The following is a 22,912-nucleotide window of genomic DNA, read 5'->3' on the forward strand; positions in this document are numbered from 1 at the left end:
AAGGGGGATTCCAACATCAATGATTCAAACACAGTATTACAAATAGGTGACACGTATTTACATTTTGTTATTGGATTGGTTATTGTGTATCTACCGGAGATCTTTGGAAATATTTTTGTGGACGTAAAGCTGCGTCCACACCAAACAAATACAAAGTGTCATATAACATACTTATTTATCGTGAAAATACGTAGGTATTTTCACGATAAATAAGTATGGATGTAGATCCATCGTGAGGAAACCTACATTATTGAGAGTTCACCATAATGTTCTCGAATGTGTGTGAAGTCTGCCAACCTGCACTTGACCAGCGTGGTAGACTATATCCAACCCCTTCCCAGTGGCTTGATCATGATGCACATATTATTATATGATATAAATTTGAGGGATTAATATTTTCGCCGCAAAATCGAATCTTCGGCTATAATTTACCTTGAACAGACGCAAAACGCAAAATGGGTATGAGTGTAAATGCCGCTTAAGAGATTTCATGGAGAACACGTTACCTAACGATAGGATTATTGTTTTTATTCACCATACAAATTCTCAAAGTAAACATAAATAAATAAAATAAGAAGTTGATTACTTTAAAGTATATCTTAATTACATTACGCTACTAAATTAAGCGCATGTAAAAATAAATTATTATCAGTGACCTTTTAAATTATGTGCTTAATATACGAGTAGGTTTTGACATGATTAAAATTAAATCGCAACATATTATCTTGGCACGGTGTTCGTGCAGCCATCATAATTCAGCGTCATTTGATACCGTATTAATGCGATATTAATGTCCTGCGTTGGCCTAATTGAAGTTGTAATCGAGATTTGTGATCATCCTCAATGTCAATGTACGGACGAAATATTATCATACTCATATTTATTGACAACCGAATGTTAAATGGTTGATTGAACATAAGAAAATATTTCCAACGATACATTCCAATATGTCATGAAAATTGACGGAAAGAGAGTCAAGTTATGACGGAACTCATGAAAAGCAATGAATAAATGAATATGAGCAAAATAATCAAATAATCTAAAATACACAAACCCTTTAAAGTAAAAACATGCTCTTAGTTATTCTGCCATGATGGATAACTTCAGATTGGATATTTCTTTTGCGCGCACTATACAAGGAATAGCAAATGGGCACACTGGGAGTGTGGAGTTGAATGAAGGAGCTGCGTTTCTGCCATCGCATTCCGTGTGAAGTCAGAAGTGCTTCATACAGTAGCTCGTATTACTTTGTAGGAGCTGCATGACTTATGATTATATGACGTCCGCCGTCCTGTTGTTACCGTGTCGCTGCCGGCTTAAATTGTGTCTGACCAGGGCTTTATAATGTACGAATTCGCTCATTCATAATTTAGCTTTAGTTTGCAGGATCAAAAGCATTTATCTATTACAATGAACTTCTATCTTCGGAAATAGAAGCTAGAGTTTAATTCAGTTTAGTTGAGTCATTGTATGACTCACCCATTGTTTATTCCGTCCGAATTATCGACCGCTTTTCAGACGAGAATACCTCTTACACAACAAACTTAGCATAATTTGAAATACGGCGTGTTTGTGCAGGTGCGTCTAGTACACAGGTCCAGGGACTGAATCGCACCTCATCACCAATGGGCACGCGCATAAAAGTGTTTAAACTAGACGCACCCACACTCGTTCCCGTGCCTGCACCCGCATCCGCACGCATACTCGCACCCGCACCCACACCCGCACCAGTATCCGCACCTTATTTGTGTGTATTGGGCACTAGAGATGCACATTCGATAAATATAATTATCTGCTTCTCTCTCATGTTATCGGAGTAATTAGTGCCGGTAGCCTTGATGTCACTGGATGAGACTAATTGAAACCACCTTAGCTTTAGAGCACGCATTTTGTTCCTTTTTGTCACACGTGTATCTAATTTTGACGGAGGGAAAGTAGACGAACGAGCAACGGACAGAAGACATAGGTTAAAACAATATCTGTTAGTGTATCTGTTCGCGTCTGTTTTATTGTTGCCTATAATATGCCTAAGTAGAACTGAACTTTAGATAAAGGAATAAAAGAGTGTCTAAATAAAGAATTAAATGCGGAAATAGTAAATTGGATATTTACCCAATACATTTATAAGCAGACCTATATAATAAAGTGTCTGATATTATAAGCGTTGAAGGACCTTGATTTTTGATAGAGTAGAAGATTGTGAATGAAAATGAAAATTAATTAATTTATATCACATAGGACAGCTTGTGCCATGATATGTTAAGATTCTACCACTGGTTCGGAAAGCAGATTCTACTCAGAAGAGCTGGCAAGAAACTAAGTAATTGCTGTGTTTTTTTAAACAAAATGTAAATACGCAATACATAAACAATGTCACTATTGTATTAGAGAAACACCAATCGTTCAAAATATTTATGAGTGATTTCAGGACACCTTGTGATGCATTGTATAGTAGGTAGGTATATTGTTTTCGACGTTAGTTAGTTAAAGTTCTAAACGCCTAAAGACGATGCCATCCAAACTGCCTTGTTATTTATGGAAAATCAGTTATTAGTTTCGGATACTGGATAGCGAGATACATAGCGAATTGTATTAAGCGCATTTTCAGTCGTTATTTTATCATCGAGAATAGCTTCTAGAGTTTAATTCAGACTAGTTGAGTCACAGTTGACTCACCCACTGTTTACTCGGAACCGAGCGACCTATAGCCAGTTCTTCCAGACGGGAATAAGTGAAAAAATAAATTTACTCGCAGCCAACACGTGTCTGGAAGAAAGAATGGATTAAAGATAGAGCTTAGAAACTTTATTGAGTTTTATTGTGCGAATGGAATTAGTTTGCTGGAAGCAACATCTCTTTCTTACTGTTTTATTTGATTATTCTGCGTTGGTTGATCGATCATTTTTGCATCGAGCAGTTTTGGGATGAGTATAAATTCAAGGTCGCGTCACCGACATCACAGAATACATAATAATACAAATGTTAATAGTTCTTGGAGTGCCGATAGATATAAAAACTAAATTAAGTTTAATGGTTTTAATTTAAAAAGTAGGTATGAAATTTTCATTTTTGATACTATAATAATCATAAAAAAACATTTGTTAATTCATAGTTTTAAGTTTCCCCTTCTGTCGGCAGTCTCCACTGACTATCAATTTCAATTTTGAGATCGTTTTCTCCCAACTTTAGCATGAAAGTTACATTTCTAGGAAGGCATCTTGAGCTGGAAGTGGATGTGATTTTGTTGTCAAAATAGTAGATACCTAGGTAGATATTTATACTAAAATACATCAAAACAAGTTGCAGACTTTAGTAATATAACAACGAGAAAATAAAAAGTACTTAATTCAGATTACTTTAACGTCCTTCCTTTCTGATGCACAGAATCAAATTATTTTATTAAAATTCCATACCGGTATTGGATTTCAGAATTTATTAAAACTTATCCATTATCCCTTTACTCCGTCCATCATTGTATACCTAATTGGTGGACATACGTGAGTCAGAATCACAATGTGCTTCTTTTACATCATTCTCTACTATGGGAAGATTCCATTGCTAAAATCGGAATATTTTGTTTATGACTTAGAATAAAATTATTACGTGAACTATTTATGGGGGCTACATTTAAATCCAATCAATAATTAGCCTGTATGCATCCACTGCTGCGCATAGACCTTATCGAGGTCGCGGCGCTATATGATAATAAAGACTCTCTTCCGCCTTCCTCATCCGCCAGTTTAAATTTTCTTCATCAGGTCATCGATCCAGCGAACCGAAGGTTGTCATACATCGAATACAAATAATTCTTCTACGAATTATTCTATGAATTTCCATCTGTATTTTGTCCCTGTGATTTATTATTGGGCTTATAGGGTAATTGGATAGATCCAATAACCCTATATAGGTCCAATACAGGCGTTACTTAAAAGACGTCCATGATACTCGAAACCGCTACTCCACATGAAAGGAAAAGCAAATAAATATAAATGAAGTTTTTTCTCATTCCATCATTTGACAAACTTTAGCCACGTTTCTCGTAGTTAACTAAGGTTCGATAAAGGCAAAGTTATTCAAACTTTCAAAATAAAATTAATTAATTAATATTTTCTATTAGGTAAAAAATTAAAGCATTATGGTATTGTTTTATACATACATATTTGTTATATGTATCTTGCATTCACAGACTATTCACAGATCATTTAATAAAATATCATTTCTGTTTTTAAATTACCACCCTGCATTGGAGTTCAAAATACGTAGTTTAAACAGTTACGTTCCTAAATTATCCGTTAAACACAGCGCACTCATTTGATTGCCACATTTGAACATTAAACGAGTTAGAATCAAACAAATATTGTGAGGTATGCTGCTATAAACCCAGTTACACACATACATATAAGTATGTAGAGATCAATCGCAGCGCACGTAACCGACTAGGCTAATAAAAATCGTATTTATCATAAAAAGTTGCAGATTAGGAACACTAACACCATCATAAATAACAAAATAAGACCAACTATTTATATTAGTGACTCTACCTACTCCACTCGACATGTCTTGATAATTTACGTTCTAAATCTGATTATAATTAAAAAACGAAAAGGTGAGTGACTGACTGACTGATCTATCAACGCACAGCCCAAACTACTGGACGTATCGGGCTGAAAGATTTATGGCAGCTGTTATAGTAAATACTTTTGAAATAGTTGTTTGGGCCTATTTTCTTGCCTGTTTTATAAATCTAACTAAATTAATGATGTAGTAAATATCAAGACGAATGAATCCAAATCAACCAGTAAGGAGGACTGAGGGAGCTTCAGCAAAATGCTCATAATACTCGTAATCGAGAGAAAGCCCGCGAGGGCCAGACCTTCGTTATTTTATAAAAGCTGAAAGTTTCTCTGCGTATTGTCCCCAACACAGGGAGGAACGATGGGCGACTATGAAGTTTGGATCATGGTGGCTTTGGCAGATAACAGGTAAAAATACGTATAAAATCTTACGTTAAAGTATAAAGTATCGTTTGTTATATTTTCTTCGGAGTAGTATTAGAAATCACGTCATGCATTGCCAGACGTGTAAGTATCGTGGCAACCCACTGCCAGACATCCTAAAGTTTAATTAATTGTTTAAATCTGGTCCTCCTAATATTTGAAACGGCTAAACTAATTTGGATGAAAGTTGTACAAGCTGGCATTTTGAAGAATGAGAGAAGTTGCGGGCAACGGCTTATACAAAACAAAGGGGAAACTATTAAGACGAATCAATCCAATTACAGGGCGATGTAATCAAATGATTGTAGAGTACCGTAACGAATGAGTATGGAAATAGTTTCCTGCACCTACATTTCCGTACCTGTGACGTGGAAATAGGGCACGCAGATTCGTTTGTGCCGCCTGCCATTGCTCTGATAAACGAGTAAGTATATACTCCTAGTACTATAAAGTGATTCATTTGCAATATTAAAATAGAATGAGGAAAATTGTTTAATTGATTGAACGATCATCTTATTTATCGTTTCTATAAAAATTATGCCTGACCGTAATATATTTGTATATATGTATTGTATGTACAAACAAATATTACTTTATACGTACTTACTTTGAACTTTTATAAAGTTTAAAAAAAACTGCAAATAATTTCATTTTTTAAAGAAACTTTTGGTTACTAAGACTTACCTTATAATAATTTGCATTCCACAATATACCTATATTATTTCAAATTCCAGAAGTAGGTAACTTTTGGTTATCATATTTATACAAAATATGATTAAATCACAATCAGTAGGCTAGAGTTTATCAGTACTGATAGAAGTGAATACTTACTTAATAAAACTATGAAAATTAAACAGTGATAATTTTTTTTCCAAAACCATCCCAAAATCGCCCAACGTTTTTACTAAAAAAAAATAGAGTTCATGTATTCGCTGCAGCGAAAATTAATATATTCAAATACATTCATGTTTTATCGTGCTGTTCCCAAACGAGTTGTCACGTGTCCCTGTCTATACAAAAGATCTAAAAACGGTAGGTCAAGTGCTGGCTTCCCGGAGGTAAAGTCTCGACAAAAGCCTCGGATTTTTTAAATTAATGAATCTGTGACCGAGGGGTGCAAGGGTGTGAATGCGGCACACTCGTGAAACAGTGCAGCCAATTCAATTACAACATAGACTATTTTTAAGCTGGAAATTTTAAAAGAAAAATTCCTAAATATTCCCTTGTGAAAATTTCATCATGTAGCCCTTTTTACCCGACTGCGGCGAGGCATAAAGGAGGGTTATTACATTTTTATGTGCCTCAGTTGTTGCAGAAGCGGAAACGTAGGTAGGAATATCAATTCATTTACTTTGTTTAAACAAACTTATTTATTATTTTCTTTCTTTAAAAGTAAATATGCCTAGTAAAACTACCTACCTCATAGAGTTCGTTACATTGTACATAATTATCCATATTAGTATTATTAATGCGAAAATGTGTCTCTTTATCTGTTCAATCTGTCATCAGCTAAACCGATTTTGTCAAAATTCAGTACAGAGATAACTTGAATACCGGAGACGGATATAGACTACTTTTGTTTTGGAAAATCAAAGAGTTCCTGTGGGATTTTCAAAAAACCTTAATCCAGGCGGACGAAATCGAAGACATCATCTAGTATTATTGATACTAAAAAAGATACGTACCACGATTAGAATAAACAATAGCTTACATTTAATATTACTTACTATTAGAGTAGGTGTACAAAGATGCAATCAATCAATATGCAAATCTACTTCAAAACATTTCGTACAATAAAGCAATCAGAACTGCATCTCCATTAATTAAGAACCGCTTAATTAATATAAAACAACAGACTATTCTCCAATTTTCTTTGCCTATAGTGCATCCCGTCCCATTCTGGAGTGCTTTTATAGAGCTTTCGCGGGGCTTTGAGCTTTCCGCTTAGTCAGAAAAGCGCGCGCGCGCACGGAACACGCGTGCCATGATCGCGACTGAAATAACGAATGTCATGTGATAGTCGCGAGTGTATTCAGTGGTATATAGATATCTGAGGGATATTCATTAAATCTTAGAAATATGCTATTGTTGCCAGTAGATATATTATAACAGTTCTATTGATTGGCTGCTCTTATAGAGCCCTTACTTTTAGTTCTAAAATTCATTAGAGATTTTAACAGGTACCTATCTAAACGAAAGCGACAGATATCTGAGCGACAAAAAATTAAATCTTTGCTGTTTAAAAGTTGCTGTAGTTTAAGTTTTAATTTTAAAGTTAAAAACAGTCAGTGGTTTTAATAGGTAGCTAAACGACATTATGAGACAGATATCTGAGCGATACTAAATTAAATTTTAGAAATAAGCTATTGTTATCAGTAGATATAACAATTCTATTGGTTTGCTGCTCTTATGGAGCCCTTAGTTTTAGTTTTAAAGTTACAAAATTCATCAGTGGTTTTAATATCTAGACGACATTATGTGACATAAATTATTTAATATGCTGTTGTCGTCAGTATAATACAATTCTATTGGTTGGTTGCTTTTAGTTTTCAATTAAACACGTAATACCAGAGCTACGTTGATTTGCTAAGTTTGTATGGAGATGTAAAATAAGGACGATGGGCTATCCATACCAAGCAACATATAAGTACTATCAGCTGTCTCTACCGAGAGATCTATTCTAATTTGAGCAATTTCATATAACGCAAATCTTACGTTAGGTTACTAAACTTATTACACCGTTATTACAAACTGCATAATATTATAAAAGTACCATTAAAATTTTATTAGGCAATAGGTAAGTGAGCTTAGTTTCATGCACGAGGTATTTATTTCTTTATAGCATTGGAATGAATATTGTTCCAATAAATTAAAGAAGCGCTGGGAACAAGTTCCGTAAGAAGTAATGCTTTAGCATTTACAAAAGGATCACAGAGTACAATTTCCAATCAAACGCTCATAAAGGTCTTTAAATAAATTACGAACGGTAGGTCGTGAGTGCATTCGGACGATTTATTGTACCGACTTTCGTGATCTTCTCTTTGTGAATGTAATGCGATACGGAAAGATTTTCGGCTTCTTGGTAGGTATAGGTAGGTACTTATAAATTATCATACGAGTTGGATCAAAAGTTTAATTTAATTTTGGACACATATAATTAATGACTGTTTAGTTTTTTTCAAGAAAATTATAGCAACAATAGGTTATAAGAAGCTGGTTATGTAAAAAGTAATAGGTATGCAAATTAATGAAATATGAGTAGGTACTTTATGTAGGTACGTTAGGGGTGTTAAATGTTTTTTAATTGTTAATTTGTTTCCTCCACCACCAATCCAAATGACAACATGTTTGTCAAGTTAAAAATTACATACTTTGGACTCACTATGGCAAGGTGTATCCCAAAGCTTCAGTTTAGTCTCCACTAACAGGCGAATAATTATCAACTACTAGCTGAACCGCCCCGGCTTCGCTCGGGTGGAGTTTAGAAAATTGAATTAAATTTTTCTCTCCGTAAGAACCATCCTCGTTCTTCAAGGAATATTATGAAAAAAGAATTAGCGAAATCGGTTCAGCTGTTCTCAAGATATATTTAAAAAAGAAGATTAGTATTATTAACTAGTTAAAAATTAATAGTAATTAATCAATAACAGAAACTTGGCTATTTATAAAAATTGTATAGTCTCTTTTGACAAATAACAGCATAATGCTAAGTAACTTATCGACAGATTACAGATAGATTGACTTATTAATTTCAGCCTTAAAAGTACCTACTTCCAGTAATATAAATTAATTAATATATTCCTGGAACCCAGCTGAAAAAAGATCAAAACAATTCAGTATTCTGGCGAAAATAAGGTTAATTACTTCTAAATGATTATAGTATCCGTTTCGACAGACTGCGATATATTGGAAACGGAGGTAAACGGTTGACAAACGCAATGTAGTGGCGATCATTTACCTACATCGGACCTATTTATAAGAGACGACGGAAATGCCTCGGACAGCGATGGCTTCGTGATATTCTTTTTCTATGAAAACATTTTTAAAAGTCTCCTTTCAACTTTTGATATACGTTTTTATATTATGATGAAGAAGACTGAAAATAAATAAGTAGGTGGTACTAGGTACTACTTACTATTTACACATAAGTATTATCTAAAAAAAAAACCAATCAATTCAATTTGCATCTCGGAAACGGGCATTTTTATCCCAGAAAATCAAATGGTCTCTACGGAATTTGAAAAAATTCATATCCACGCGGGTATCAAGTTGCTGGCATCACCTAGTACAATGTGAATATACAAGACAGTAGATCAGGAGTTGGTAAAAAACGGTGACACCGGACTGTATCAAAACTAATACAGTGAGTAGATATTACTTCTATTACTTTCTTCAAAATTCTGTGGTAGGTAGTTTGTTTTGATAGTATTTTATTCAATCTTATTCGGTTAGAGTGCAATTGAGTTCATCAGTCGACCTATAATTACTGCAAGTCAACTTGGCAGCACTGGTACCATACCGGCATGGATAAGTCACGGCGAACTGCACTGCGACCACATACTTTCCATTTGTAGAATTCTCTAGTAGGTACGTTTATCATCATCATCATCATCATTAACAACCGATAGACGTGCGTCATCCACTGCTGGACATAGGTTTCTTGTAGAGACTTTCACACGCCACGGTCTTGCGCTGCCTGAATCCAGCGGCTCCCTGCGTTGTCGTCCGTCCACCTAGTGGGGGTCTTCCAACGCTGCGCCTTCCGGTGCGAGGTTGCCATTCCAGCTCCTTGAGACCCCAACGTCTATCGGTTTTCCTAACTATGTGCCCTGCCCATTTCCACTTCAGCTTCGCAACCCGTTGAGCTATGTTGGTTTCTCTAGTTCTCCTACGGATCTCCTCATTTCTGATTTGCGTAGAGAAACTCTGAGCATAGCTCTCTCCATCGCTCGCTGAGTGACTCTGAACTTTCTAAGCGACCATGTCTCGTATCCATAGTACGTACGTTATTTTGATAGTATTTTATTCAATCTCATTCGGTCAGAGTGTAATCGAGTTCACCAGTCGAACCTATAATTACTGCAAGTCGATTTGGCAGCACTGGCACGGATAAGTCACGGCGAAACTGCACTACGCCCACGTACCTACTCGTAACAGTGAATTGAACATCTGTGACTTGTGTCCCACATACATTGAGATTCCTATTATTATCGACCGTTCGTATGAAACACAACGAAAATTCAAAATAATATAAAATAATGAATACAATCAATCATCAACTAGCAAAAATTTCCTTTTTAATAAGAAAAGGATAAAGCGAACCAAAACAAAATAATATCCGGGTTCAATTAAAATTCAAAATATCATAAATCTATTTTATTTGACTCAAACAGAAATGTAACTATTTGTTTGTGTGTAATTATTGTTGATATTATAATTGACTTGAAATTTGGAAAGTAGGTTTTTTCTTGAGGTTAGGTGTCAGATAAGAAACGACTATGAGAAAATCCCCCCCCCCCCCCCTAAAGGAGTGAAATGGGGGTTGGAAGGTTATATTATGTGTTATGCGGTGCTGTTCAGAGTGCGCGTCCTGATGTTATAATGTTTGTTTCTGAAAAAAATGCCATTTGTTTCCTGTAGGCCACGCGGGCGAAGCCGCGCGCAGAAGCTAGTGTTTCATATAATGCATAAAAATTGTTAAGTATTATACCTACATAAGTAGTATTTATATATGGGTAGGTATATATAAATACTATAAAATACAATATAATATATTTTCCTTGCTTTTACTAGATAGGGACTATGTAAGTGGACGATCTCAAGCTCACTGATAACATCATTATCAACGGCCATAAATGGGCAAACCATAACAGAGCCAGATTGACACCTTGTTTGGACTGTCAATACGTAAACAAAGGGTTGCCTTCTAAGTTGAATCTCAACAATGGACCCACAAAGGGCTCTCTCTAGTTATTATAATTAACGCTATACAATGCTGCTTCTGCTTTTAGAGTATTCGCGTGTTTTGCAACCATGTTTTATATAATAGGTCATCAGATCTACGATACCTATCTGCGTGCGTTTCATATGTAAAGACCACTAGCCAGGTAGTTTTATACTGATCCCTACTACTATTATCTCTTTAATTTTCCGGGACAAAAAGTTGTCTATGTCCGTGTCCAGGATGCAATCTATCACTGTATAAAATTTCGACAAAATCGTTTAAAAACGGGCTGTATCGTTACATAGGAATAAGTTTACGTTTAAAATAGGGTACCTTGTTATAGTACGGTCATTAAAGTATGCCTCGCGCTCGTGACGTACCTACTGTATGTACGTAATAATCCACATCACTGTAATAATGTATCGCAATAAAACTTGATAACCATCACATAAATCCTTTTATGTCCAGTTTCACACTATGGCGTTTATCTACAAACCTTTTAGTAGCGTTTTGTTCGTTTGTTGGTAATTTTTATTGACACGTTTGCATTCTTGCGTGGCGACTACTTAATCAAATTGTTTGAATTTGTCAATTTTGTTTTGCTTTGTTTTATGTGACTTAAATAAGTAGGTAAGTTATACTTATACAAGGAAGAAATTAATATTGCTCTATATTGGCCTATGTTCGAAAAAGCATCCATACTAATCCATACTTCCAAACTAATATTATAAATGCGTAAGTGTGTCTGTCTTTCTTATCTGCTAGCTTTTCACGGCCCATCCATTCAACGCGATTAATGACAAAATTTGGAACTGGGATAGCTTGCATCCCGGGAAAGGACATAGGCTAGTTTTTATCCCGAAAAATGAAAGAGTCCACGCGGGCGAAGCCGCGGGCATCATCTAGTATTAAGTATAAATGCGAAAGTATGTACCGTACCTGTCTGTCTGCTAGCTTCTCACGGCCCATCCGCTTAACCGATTTTGATGAAATTTAGTAGGTACAGAGATAGCTTGCATCCCGGGGCATAGGTACTTTTATAAAATTAAAGAAGTCCGACGGATTTTTGAAAAACTTAAAGCCACATGGACGAAGTTCCGGGCATCATCTACTTGGTAGGTGTACAGTACAGCGATAGCTTACATCCTGGAGACAGCTACCTATATGAACTACTTTTTAACACGGAAATTTTCTAAATATCAAGCAAGGATGTTTTGTTTTCCTGAAATGATAAGATCCAAATATGTGTTACTCCAGGATCTACTTATGTATGTGTTCTATTATATACGTATCTGTGCTACCTACTATATTATGTGTTCGAAATTTCATTCAAATCCTCCAGTCGTTGACGCGTAATTTACTTACAAACATCCAAATATCATCAAGATGTAAGATTAGTAAGATATTACTACCTACGCCGGTTGTAAACGTACTCTCAAATAGTCGTGTTTAACGATTGTCACAAGTTCGTTGCCCCGGCGCACCTTCCGCAGTTATAAATACGCGGTGTCGAAGTTTTGACACGGGTAAACAAACACCGCAAATCGGATGTGTGTAACGCACCTTTTTACGAGCTTTACGCATCATTACGCCATTTTAACGTTAATTCTAAATAGGTTAACTTAAAAATATATGCGTTTGCGCATGACCTGATTTTTTTTAAATAGAAGTGATGAAACTTTTTCAAGAAAACAGCAGCTGAAACGTGAGCTAACTATAGGTGTAGTATTGATTCATCAATCATTAAACATTATGTATTTGAATTATCATTGTAGTACTCACAGTTGTTTACAAACCCAATAACTTTTCATAATAACACTTCATAAATGAGCTTTCTAGGAAATATAAAGTGTAATAATAAATTAGCAGAGTGGAAAAATTTACCAAAAGTTTATTTAAGACAATACTATAGGCTAAAATAGGACGCGGTTATTATTAATAGGTAGATAAAAGATTTTGCCTGCGATTTCGTCCGACGTTTTAGGTCTTTTAAAAAAAATCTCGATTTTCTGGAATAAAATATGTACCTACCTACTTAGTCGATGTCCATCTCCAAGATGTAAGCTTCTGAATCTTTCGTCAAAATCAGTTTAAAAGACAGACAGAATTTCGCATACATTAGTTCATTCTACGCGACAGGTTGAGATAGCAAACTGGTTATGAGGCGGGGAGACGCCCCGCACACCCGCACGTCAACCGAGATATCCCGCACTGGGTTAGCCCGGGGCCGTGCGGGTATGCGGGGTAACCCCACCCTGATTGCCATCTCGACCTGTCGTGAATATAATCATAACTTTACGAGAACCAAAAAGTGTTGTCACTCCGAACGATGACTGTTTTAAGACGTCTCGAGCGAAGTTCAAAGAGGTGCTAGAAACGGCCTGCGTCCTCTTTCGCTCTCCTTTGACATTTTTCTTTTTATAGAAGCCGTTTTCAAACTGCTCTATACTCTCTATACATGCACTATGTTGCCATAATGTGGACTATAGAATATAAAATATAAAAGACAGAAAGTACTTAGCAACGGTTTAGATTTTGGCGCAGTGGTGAGAGTACCTATTTGATAAGCAAGGACCTTGGGTTCCTGAACTTCCTGGTCCTTGAGTGTCGATTAATACAGTTGAGAAAAATGTGCTGTGAATGTAATTTCTGGTCATTCTAGAGTACGTCGGCATGAAGTACGTCTTCTCCTGGAGGCCCATGTGAGAGTTACGGCAAGCAAAGGCCATACAAACCTTAGCCGTAGACACACTCCATTTGTTCAGTCGTCCAATAAGCCTAACTTCGACAAAATAAGAAATGCCGTGAACGCGAAGACCTCCGGCGTGCGAGTGGACAGGTTGAGAAAAGCCAGAGATCAAAAGGTAGTACTGGGCTGCCAGTCGCGAGAAGAGCTCGCCAGAGTAGTAGAGAAATTGAAGACTGGCAGCCCAACACTCCTGACTAAGGAGGTGGAAAATAGGGATCCGCTTGTCATTCTGCTAAACGTCCTTAGCATTAATACCGATGAAGACATATTGGGTGCCCTAAAGCTGCAAAATGGGAACGTGCTGGGGACGATACCGGACGGCGAATATAGGGCAAGCGTGAGGTATCGAAGAAGGGCCAGGAATCCGCTCGAGAACCATGTGGTTTTGCAGGTGTCACCGCAAGTATGGCAGCGTGTCACAGCCGTGGGAAAGGTCCACATAGATCTGCAGCGGGTGGTGGCTAAAGATCAGTCCCCACTGGTTACTTGCTCCAGGTGTCTGGGCTACGGGCACGGTCGTAGGACCTGCGAGGCGTCCGCAGACACCTGCAGCCACTGCGCGGGTCCGCACCTGCGTAATGAGTGCCCGGCGTGGAAGGCTGGAGATCGACCCACGTGTTGCAACTGCCAGAGCAGCCGACTAGATCGGACAGATCACAATAGTTCTGACGAGAGCTGTCCGATCCGGAAAAAGTGGGATGCACTGGCAAGAGCGAGAGTGGCATACTGCTAAAGGCTCCTCGGGCGAAACAAGTGAAGGGTATAAATTCATCCAAGCTAACCTCCAAAGAAAGCAGCTGGCCCTAAAAGAAATGTTCCTGGAGGCACAAAAGGGTGGGATTAGTCTGGCCCTCGTTCAGGAACCCTATGTGGGTGCGAAAGGAGAAATTGCACAAAGTGGTGGCTTTAGGGTAGTTCAGCAAAAGCAGAATCGGACAAAACCCGTTAAGGCTGCAATTGTGATATTTAACAACGACATGCAGATCATCGAATGCCCTACAGCCACCACAGAGAATATAGCCGTCGCGATCCTCAAATCGAATAACTGGGAACTCGGAATCATCTCCGTGTACTTCGAAGACAGCTTGCCCATAGAACCCTATCTAACTCAAGTGAAAAGCATTAAAGAAAAGCTCAAGACGAAACACTTCATCATTGGAGGTGACGCTAATGCTTGGAGCACATGGTGGGGTAGCAATACTGAGGACCACAGGGGTGAAGCGTTAATGGGCACTATCGAGGAGATGGAAATGCACATACTGAACGAGGGAACTGACCCGACCTTCTTCACCATCAGAAACGGGGTTATCTACAAGAGCATAGTAGACATCACAACATGCAGCCATGATTTGCTCGGAAAGATTAGCGACTGGAGGGTCGACCAGGGCATCACAAGCTCTGATCATAACGCGATCACATTCACGTTGCGGCTAACGAAACCAACTGGTGCAAGACCTCCGAAGACGACGCGGAGGTATAACACGCGGAAAGCCGAATGGGAAAAATTTCAAAAGGTCTTGCAAGAAGAATTGGCTAGAAAGCAACTAAATCAAATAGAAATAGAAAACATCGAAACACCAGTTGGACTCGAACAAGCGATAACGACATACGCCAACTGTGTCGAGAAGGCTTGTTGTGAATCGATCCCTCCAGTCGCACGAAAACCCAAGTTTAAACTACCATGGTGGACCGAAGAACTCGAAGCTCTGAAGAGAGAGGTTATGACTAGGAAGCGAAGAATATCCTGCGCAGCACCACGAAGAAGGCAATACGTCGTCGACAAGTACCTGCAACTAAAAGAGAAATATGAACTGGAGGCGATGAAGGCCCAAACTGCAAGCTGGAAAGAGTTCTGTGGGACCCAGAGCCGCGAAAGTGTCTGGGACGGGATATATAGGGTAATAAGAAGGACGACTAAGAAATATGAAGACCATCCCCTAATAGACAACGGAGTGGTCCTGGATCCAAAGGACTCGGTCCAGCTTCTGACCAAAACGTTCTTCCCGCAGGACTTAGAAGCTGACGACAACCAAGTTCACAGAGAAACGAGACGGAAAGCTGAACTGGAAGTGGACAGTAGCCAGGAGAGCGTCCAAGACCCACCGTTCACAATGGACGAGCTAATACACGCGGCAGAAAGCTTCAACCCGAAAAAAGCGCCGGGAGCAGACGGGTTTACAGCTGATATATGCTTGGCCGCTATCAGAGCGAACGCACAAGTGTTCTTTGGTCTGGTGAGCAGGTGCTTCGCCTTGACATATTTTCCGATATTGTGGAAAGAAGCAACGATAGTAGTCCTGCGGAAGCCAGGCAAAGATGATTATACAAAGCCTAAGTCATACAGGCCCATAGGACTACTATCGGTCTTCGGTAAGATATTAGAGAAGATTATGATAAAAAGGATTCGTTGGCACCTGCTACCCAGACTAAACACGAGACAGTACGGCTTTGTCCCCCAACGTTCAACAGAAGACGCTCTCTATGACCTCGTCCAGCACATCCGAGAGAACGTTCGTGCAAAAAAGATAAATATCGTGGTGTCTTTAGACATTGAGGGGGCTTTCGATAGCGCATGGTGGCCGGCAATAAAATGCAGATTAGCCGAAAAGAAATGCCCCCTCAACTTGCGCAGGATAGTCGACAGCTACCTTAAAGACAGGAGGGTAAGAGTGAGGTATGCGGACGAAGAGTTCTGTACCTCAACAACGAAGGGCTGCGTACAAGGGTCTATAAGTGGTCCAACATTTTGGAATACACTTTTAGACCCCCTACTAGACGAAATCAGCGAACGCAACGTACACTGTCAAGCGTTCGCTGACGACATAGTTCTGATCTTCTCAGGGTTCAGCATTGCTCAAATGGAGCAACAAGCCGACCAAGTCCTGACCCATGTGTATGAGTGGGGCCTCGCAAATAAGCTGAAATTTGCACCTCACAAAACAAATGCGATGGTAGTAACCAAGAAGCTTAAATGCGACACCCCTCACATACGCATGGGTGGCACTCAAATAGAAATTGTAAACAAAATTAAGATTTTAGGCCTATTGGTAGATAACAAATTAACATTTAATGATCATGTAAAGGCTGTGTGCCAGAAAGCTACCAATATTTACAAACCATTGGCAAGGGCAGCAAAAATTAACTGGGGACTGAACTCTGAGACTATCAGAACTATTTATGTGGCCGTGATTGAGCCCATTATCATGTACGCGTCCAGTGTATGGGCACCGGCCACACGGAAGTTGATGACACAAAAGCGGCTAAACACGGTTCAGCGGGGCTTTGCCCAGAAAATCTGTAAATCGTACCGAACCGTGTCACTGAACGCAGCACTTCTGCTGGCCGGTCTCATACCACTTGATTTACGTATACAAGAGGCGGCTCAGCTTTACGAGGCCAAAAGGGGCCGACCACAGCCCATACTGAACGGCAGGGAGGTCGAAGAGAGAGTATGTTTCCTGAACGCCCCGCATCCCTCAGAGGAGGCTGTTGTGGGGTTCCAATGCTTAGAGGACATGGAGGAGGCCACCATCGCAGACTATGACATGACCGGTCTGAGGATATTCACAGACGGCAGTAAAATGGACGCCGGAGTGGGTGCAGCTCTCTCGTGCTGGAGGGATGGAGAGGAAACTCTGAGTAGGAAGTTTCGTCTCGAGCCTTACTGCACAGTGTTCCAGGCAGAGTTGTATGCAATCCTTAAAGCAACAGAAGTGGCTTTAAAAGCCAAGGACAGCTCTGTGAATATCCTCAGTGACTCTAGGTCTTCCTTAGAAATGCTGAGCAACGGAGCCTTCCACCCCTTGGCATTTGAAATAAGAAGAAATTTAGCTCTTCTTAGGGCAAAGAATAAGAGGGTCAGCCTCTTCTGGGTGCGAGCTCATGTAGGGGTGGCCGGGAATGAAAGGGCCGACTTCTTGGCCAGGGAGGCTGTCACAAAGCTCAAGACCAGGCCAGCTTATGACAGTTGTCCAATTTCATATATAAAGAGATGCATAAGGGAGGACACTGTCATGAAATGGTCTGAGCGTTACAGGGAGGGTGTGACAGCGTCCGTGACCAAAACCTTCCTGCCTTCGGTAGGAAAGGCACACAAAGTTTTGAAGAAAATTAAGCTCACACCCCTTTTGGTCCAAATATTCAGCGGACATGGCGGGTTTTCGGAGTACCTACACAGGTTTAAGTGTAAAGACGGTCCTGGCTGTGTCTGTGATGAAACGGTCGATGAATCAATATTGCACTTACTCATCGACTGTCCACAGCACAGCCGAATCCGAGAGGACCTCCACCAACAAATTAGGGTGGAACTGTGTAGGGACTCCGTCCCCGCCATTCTGGAGCGCGACGCAAGTCGGAGCTTATTCCTGCTATTTTGCTCTAAAATAGCAGGAATAGCTATTAAGAGGAACAGTACAGGGTGACAAGGACACAATGTTGTCCAGTATTATAGAATACGACGATTAACATGGGTCCAAATTAAACTGTTCTGTTCCTTTCAAACAGTCGCGAAATTCGTACAGTCTGATAAAACTAAAACTAAAAAAGGTCTCTGACATTATGTCAGGGGAAGAAGCTGCCTAAATAGAATCCGAAAAGATCTATTTATATAACAAAAAAAAAAAATAAGCCTAACTTTGACTACAGACAATAAAACTACAAACCCGATAAAGCAAGGCGAAGTGCTGACCACACTCTCACACTCGTTTCTGCACGAGTCGCCCCGTAGAGAGCGTGGATGAGAGGATTCGTGGTTAACGTGGCTAATCCATACTAATATCTATTAGTATTATACCTAAATGCGAGTGTGTCCATCTGTTATATTTTCACAGCCCAACCGATTTTGACAAAATTTGGTACAGAGATACTTTGCATCCCGGAGAAGGACATGGGGTGCTTTTTATCCCAGGAAATTAGAGCTCCCACGAAATTAAAAATCCTACATAGTACCGCGCAGACGGAATCATCAGCAGCATTATCAAGCTCATATAACATACCCAACATAGGACACCAATGCTGTACCTCTGTGAAATGCTCATGGTAGAATATTCATTATGAATCTAAAAGTTATGTAGAGATACTGTATATTATCGCTGAAGTTGTGTGAACTGACTTCTACAGTTCTCACAAATAACTTGGTGGCAAAACGCTCGAAAATATAGACTCAAATCCCACGCAGATCATTAAACATTATTAATACCTTACATAGGCTTTAATAAACAAAGTTAGGTCGTGGGAGAGGCCTTTGAATGATATCAAAATAATATGACTAGGTATATTTTACTCCTATCTTTAAGCTTCGATCGCAAAACTAATAGGAGATTTGCTATAGATATGCGATTGATATATTTATGAGCTGCTAACTTCATCGTTTCAGCCATCTAATTATAATCTATGGATTTATTCCTTTGAACTTATGACACAGGAAGGCGATAAAATATCATCGATTGATAATAATAAAATTTATTTTGTTTGAGTAGGTAGCTAACCGCTTATTCTCGTAGACGTATGTACGAATACGTATTAATATTTAATATACCTTCCGACCGCTAAAATTAATAATAATCAATCTATGTTTAATCTGTCGATAAGTTACTTAGCGGCGTTAGTTAATGGTGAAATAGACCATACACAATTTTTAACAAATAACAATGTTGCTAAAATATCTATCAACAAATATCATTGGTTATTAATTTCTGCCATTAAAGTATACATAGAGTACCTGTACCTATGTTAAGGATTACTTGTCAATAAATAAATAATCAATAAAAATGTTATTTTTGTAAATGTTTGATTGTGTTTATCTTATTGTGTTGGATCAGCGAGTAAATGTATTCTATTCTAAAAAACCTTCCTAAAAGTTTATTTATCTAACGCAATCTAGGCGTGCCCGTCAACATCATAAGCATAGGCACTAGACACAAAGTAACTAATAAACATAAAATTACTGCACTCCCACTATCGGTACCTACTCATTGTTTCAAGCACAAAATCTACTATATCATTTCAATATAATCGGTGCCACGGCGCGGCGCCTACACGAAAATTATGCATTAATTGTACACAACAGACATGGTGAAGTTGAATTTGAATTAGAATCTCTATAGGAGGGATATTGCAACATCTGTATTATTATATTTTTAGTAACAATGAAATCTAAAAGGTACGAGTACAATATCAGTAAATACTGGATGTACCTACGTAGGCGTAGGCTGCATCATTACTAGTCAATATACTCGTACTTATGGTGAATTTGACGAGCGTATCTGTCTGATCTAAGCGTGAACCAACTGAGATAAATTCATCCTTTTTCCATTTTCTTATACAGTTTATTAGGAAAGAAAACGAATACAAATCAGTTTTCAGTTTCTCTTATTTACACACTTATTTATAAAACGTCTAAGTTAAACGTCTACTTCTTAGAAAGCGGACGCAGACGATATTAGTCAAGTCCGCGTGTCTTCTACGGGAGGTCTATTCTAACATCGTTCCATATCGCACGGTTCATGACGCAGTCCCGTCTCGCTCGTGGGCGTAGGCGCCGATCGCTAGAGTAAATATTCCAAGAAGAGTTTATCGTACAAACCACAAACGCATCCATTCATTCATGAACCATGACGCGCTATACAATTATACCTGCGTGATATATTTCTTCTGTAGTGTCAAGAGCACGACGGGTCGCAGACCGTTGGTTCGCGGTTTGTGTCAACGTCTAAACAAACTTTTATGCCCTTACTGATAAAATAGCGTAGCGAACTTTAAAATTCATTTTAATATAAATTGTATTCTTTAGCAACGGCAATTGCAATCACAGTTTTGTATTGTTCGGTTTACAATTAATTATTTGCGTAAGTATATAGAATTAATAAATCATTACTGATTGCACTTAAAATAAAAATATATGTCGCTCAGAAATTGATAAGTTAAACAACAAACAACAATGCTTATGGTTAAGATAATAATATAAAAATAGTGCAATGCAATTGTATACTAGTTTATAAATTGTGAATCTTAGTGGGATTGTGGGAATAATGCGGTGATAAAATGATACCTACTTGCATTCGAGCCCCCCGATCCATCCAAGGCTCTACTGATGACGTCACACGGCAGACGCGCTCCATCGTCCAGGTAATCTATACTAATCCATACTTCTTATGTAATTAATATTATAAATGCGAGAGTGTGTCTCTTTGTCTGTCTGTTAGCTTTTCACGACTCATACGTTTAACCGATTTTGGCGAAATTTGGTACAGAGATAGCTAAAATCCCGGGAAAACATAGGCTTAAGTTTTATACCAAAAAATCAAAGTGTTCCCACGGAATTATTAAAAAACCTAAATCCACGCGGGCGAAGCTACAGGCGTTATAACAAATTCAAAAATTGACAATCAAGATGTATACAATGATATCTACTTTGAATGAATGCTTTGAATTTGAGTAAAAGTTCTTACTAGAAGTGCTCTATAAACAATATAGGGTGGCTGACCATTAAATTCTAATACAATAGGGTATTAGAATTTAATGGTATCACAGTAAAACAAACTAACCACAACCAAGTAAGCCTTCCTTCCGTTCCCTGTTCAAAGGATATGGTATCGATCAACATATTTTGTACTAGAGAGAGAGCCAGCGCGTGCCAGACCTTCCTTATTTTATAAAAGCTGAAAGTTTATCTGCGTATTGTCCCCAACATTGGGAGGAAAGTTTGTTTGAATCATGGTGGTTTTGGGAGATAACAGGTAATATAAAAATATAGACTTTATACTTTGACGTAAGATTTTACACCTTTATTACCTGTTATCTCCCAAAGCCACCGATTCAAAAAACGTTCCCGGTTCCTTCCAGTGTTCGGGACAATACGCAGAGATACTTTCAGCTTTTATAAAATAAGGAAGGTCTGGTACGCGCTGGCTCTTAGGCCATAAACAATGTGGTTACAATTTACAAGTAAATCGGCAAAGTTGGAAACAAATATTTTGATTCCAGTAGGTTGTGTAGAGTAAGAGAGTAAGCAAACCCGTGGACAGAGAGATGCCATAGATAGGTATAACTAGAGGGGCAAACCTCATTCATAACCTGGCAAAAACAGCTGTAACTAATAAACATTGATTAATTATTACCTTTTTTATAATTTTTTATTTATAGCTATATATTTTATTTAATACAAATTCACATCTTCCACATATTTTAACATTTATTGTATAGTAATGCAAGTCAATGTCTGTAATAATACCCATAATAAGAATGTTATTATAGTGCGCAGCAATAAAAAGGTAGTAGGGAAATGTTGGCAAATGTGGAAATCAAGTGTTGAGATTTATTACTGCCATTCGCAACCAATCGCATCAACATTCAAGTTTTTTTTGACGGGCAATGCCGGCTTATTCCGTTTATCCACCCTAAAACAGTTACCCGGTGTATACTCGAAAACTAACAAACGAAAAAACTACCCGGCCCGGACGGTGAATTTGTGTATTATTTTTTAGACGGACTCATGTTGCTGAGTAGGTATAGTTGCAATGTTCAAGTTTCTTGCTAGGCACTCCAAGCTTTCACTGAAAGCTACATAAAGAGCTGAGATAGCTTGCATCCTGGGTAAGGACATAGACTACTTACTTTTTATCCCGGCAAATAAAGAATTCCCAAGGGATTTTATCAACCTAAGCTCACGTCTCACATCTTAAAGATCGGCAGCAATATATACAACGCACGATTGGTCCACTTGTTAGGTCAACAATTATACAGTCGGGTTGATTCCAAATTACGAGACTGCTGCTCTAATAACTTATCAACTCTCTATCTGTGGATATTATGAGCTTGCGACCTCATTTCTGTTCCGGATTTACGTTTAGGACAACTGCTGGGCTAGGGTTTTGATCTAATCTTGTATTTATGGGTAAACCAATAGAAGTTTAAATTGTCTTCTTCTTCTTCCTTGCCTTATCTCACGCTACGTGGGGTCGGCACAACATGTCAGAAGTTTTTAAATTGTATAGGTAGGTATTATAGAAGATACCTGCCGACTGATTACTTGGCTCCTATAATATAAATTCATTCTTAGCAGTCTTAAGTTCGCTTGGAAGTATAAGTACGTGACAAGTCGAGCTGGCGAGTCGGGGTATGAGGCGCGGGGACACCGCACACACCCGCACTTAATCCGCGCTATTTCACACCGGGTTTGCGCGGGGGCTGTGTGGGTGTGCGGGGCGTCATTACCCCGATTGC

General features: G+C 38.5%; 1 protein-coding gene across 10 annotated transcripts in view; it reads left to right on the top strand.

Moving 5' to 3' along the window:
- Nucleotides 1–22,912, top strand: part of LOC117997230 (protein sickie-like) — a 304,036-nt gene that overhangs the window by 97,956 nt on the left and 183,168 nt on the right. For 2 of the 10 annotated variants that reach the window (XM_069509865.1, XM_069509866.1), the window contains exon 1: nt 20,638–20,815. The exons of the other annotated variants lie outside the window; for them this stretch is intronic. In XM_069509865.1, the coding sequence (XP_069365966.1) occupies nt 20,732–20,815 (84 nt within the window). In that variant the 5' untranslated portion in view covers nt 20,638–20,731. Of the gene's footprint in view, nt 1–20,637; nt 20,816–22,912 lie in introns of those variants that run through there. 10 annotated transcript variants of the gene reach the window in all.

The sequence above is a fragment of the Maniola hyperantus genome, chromosome 4 (genome assembly GCF_902806685.2).
Source record: "Maniola hyperantus chromosome 4, iAphHyp1.2, whole genome shotgun sequence".
Lineage (NCBI taxonomy): Eukaryota > Metazoa > Arthropoda > Insecta > Lepidoptera > Nymphalidae > Maniola > Maniola hyperantus.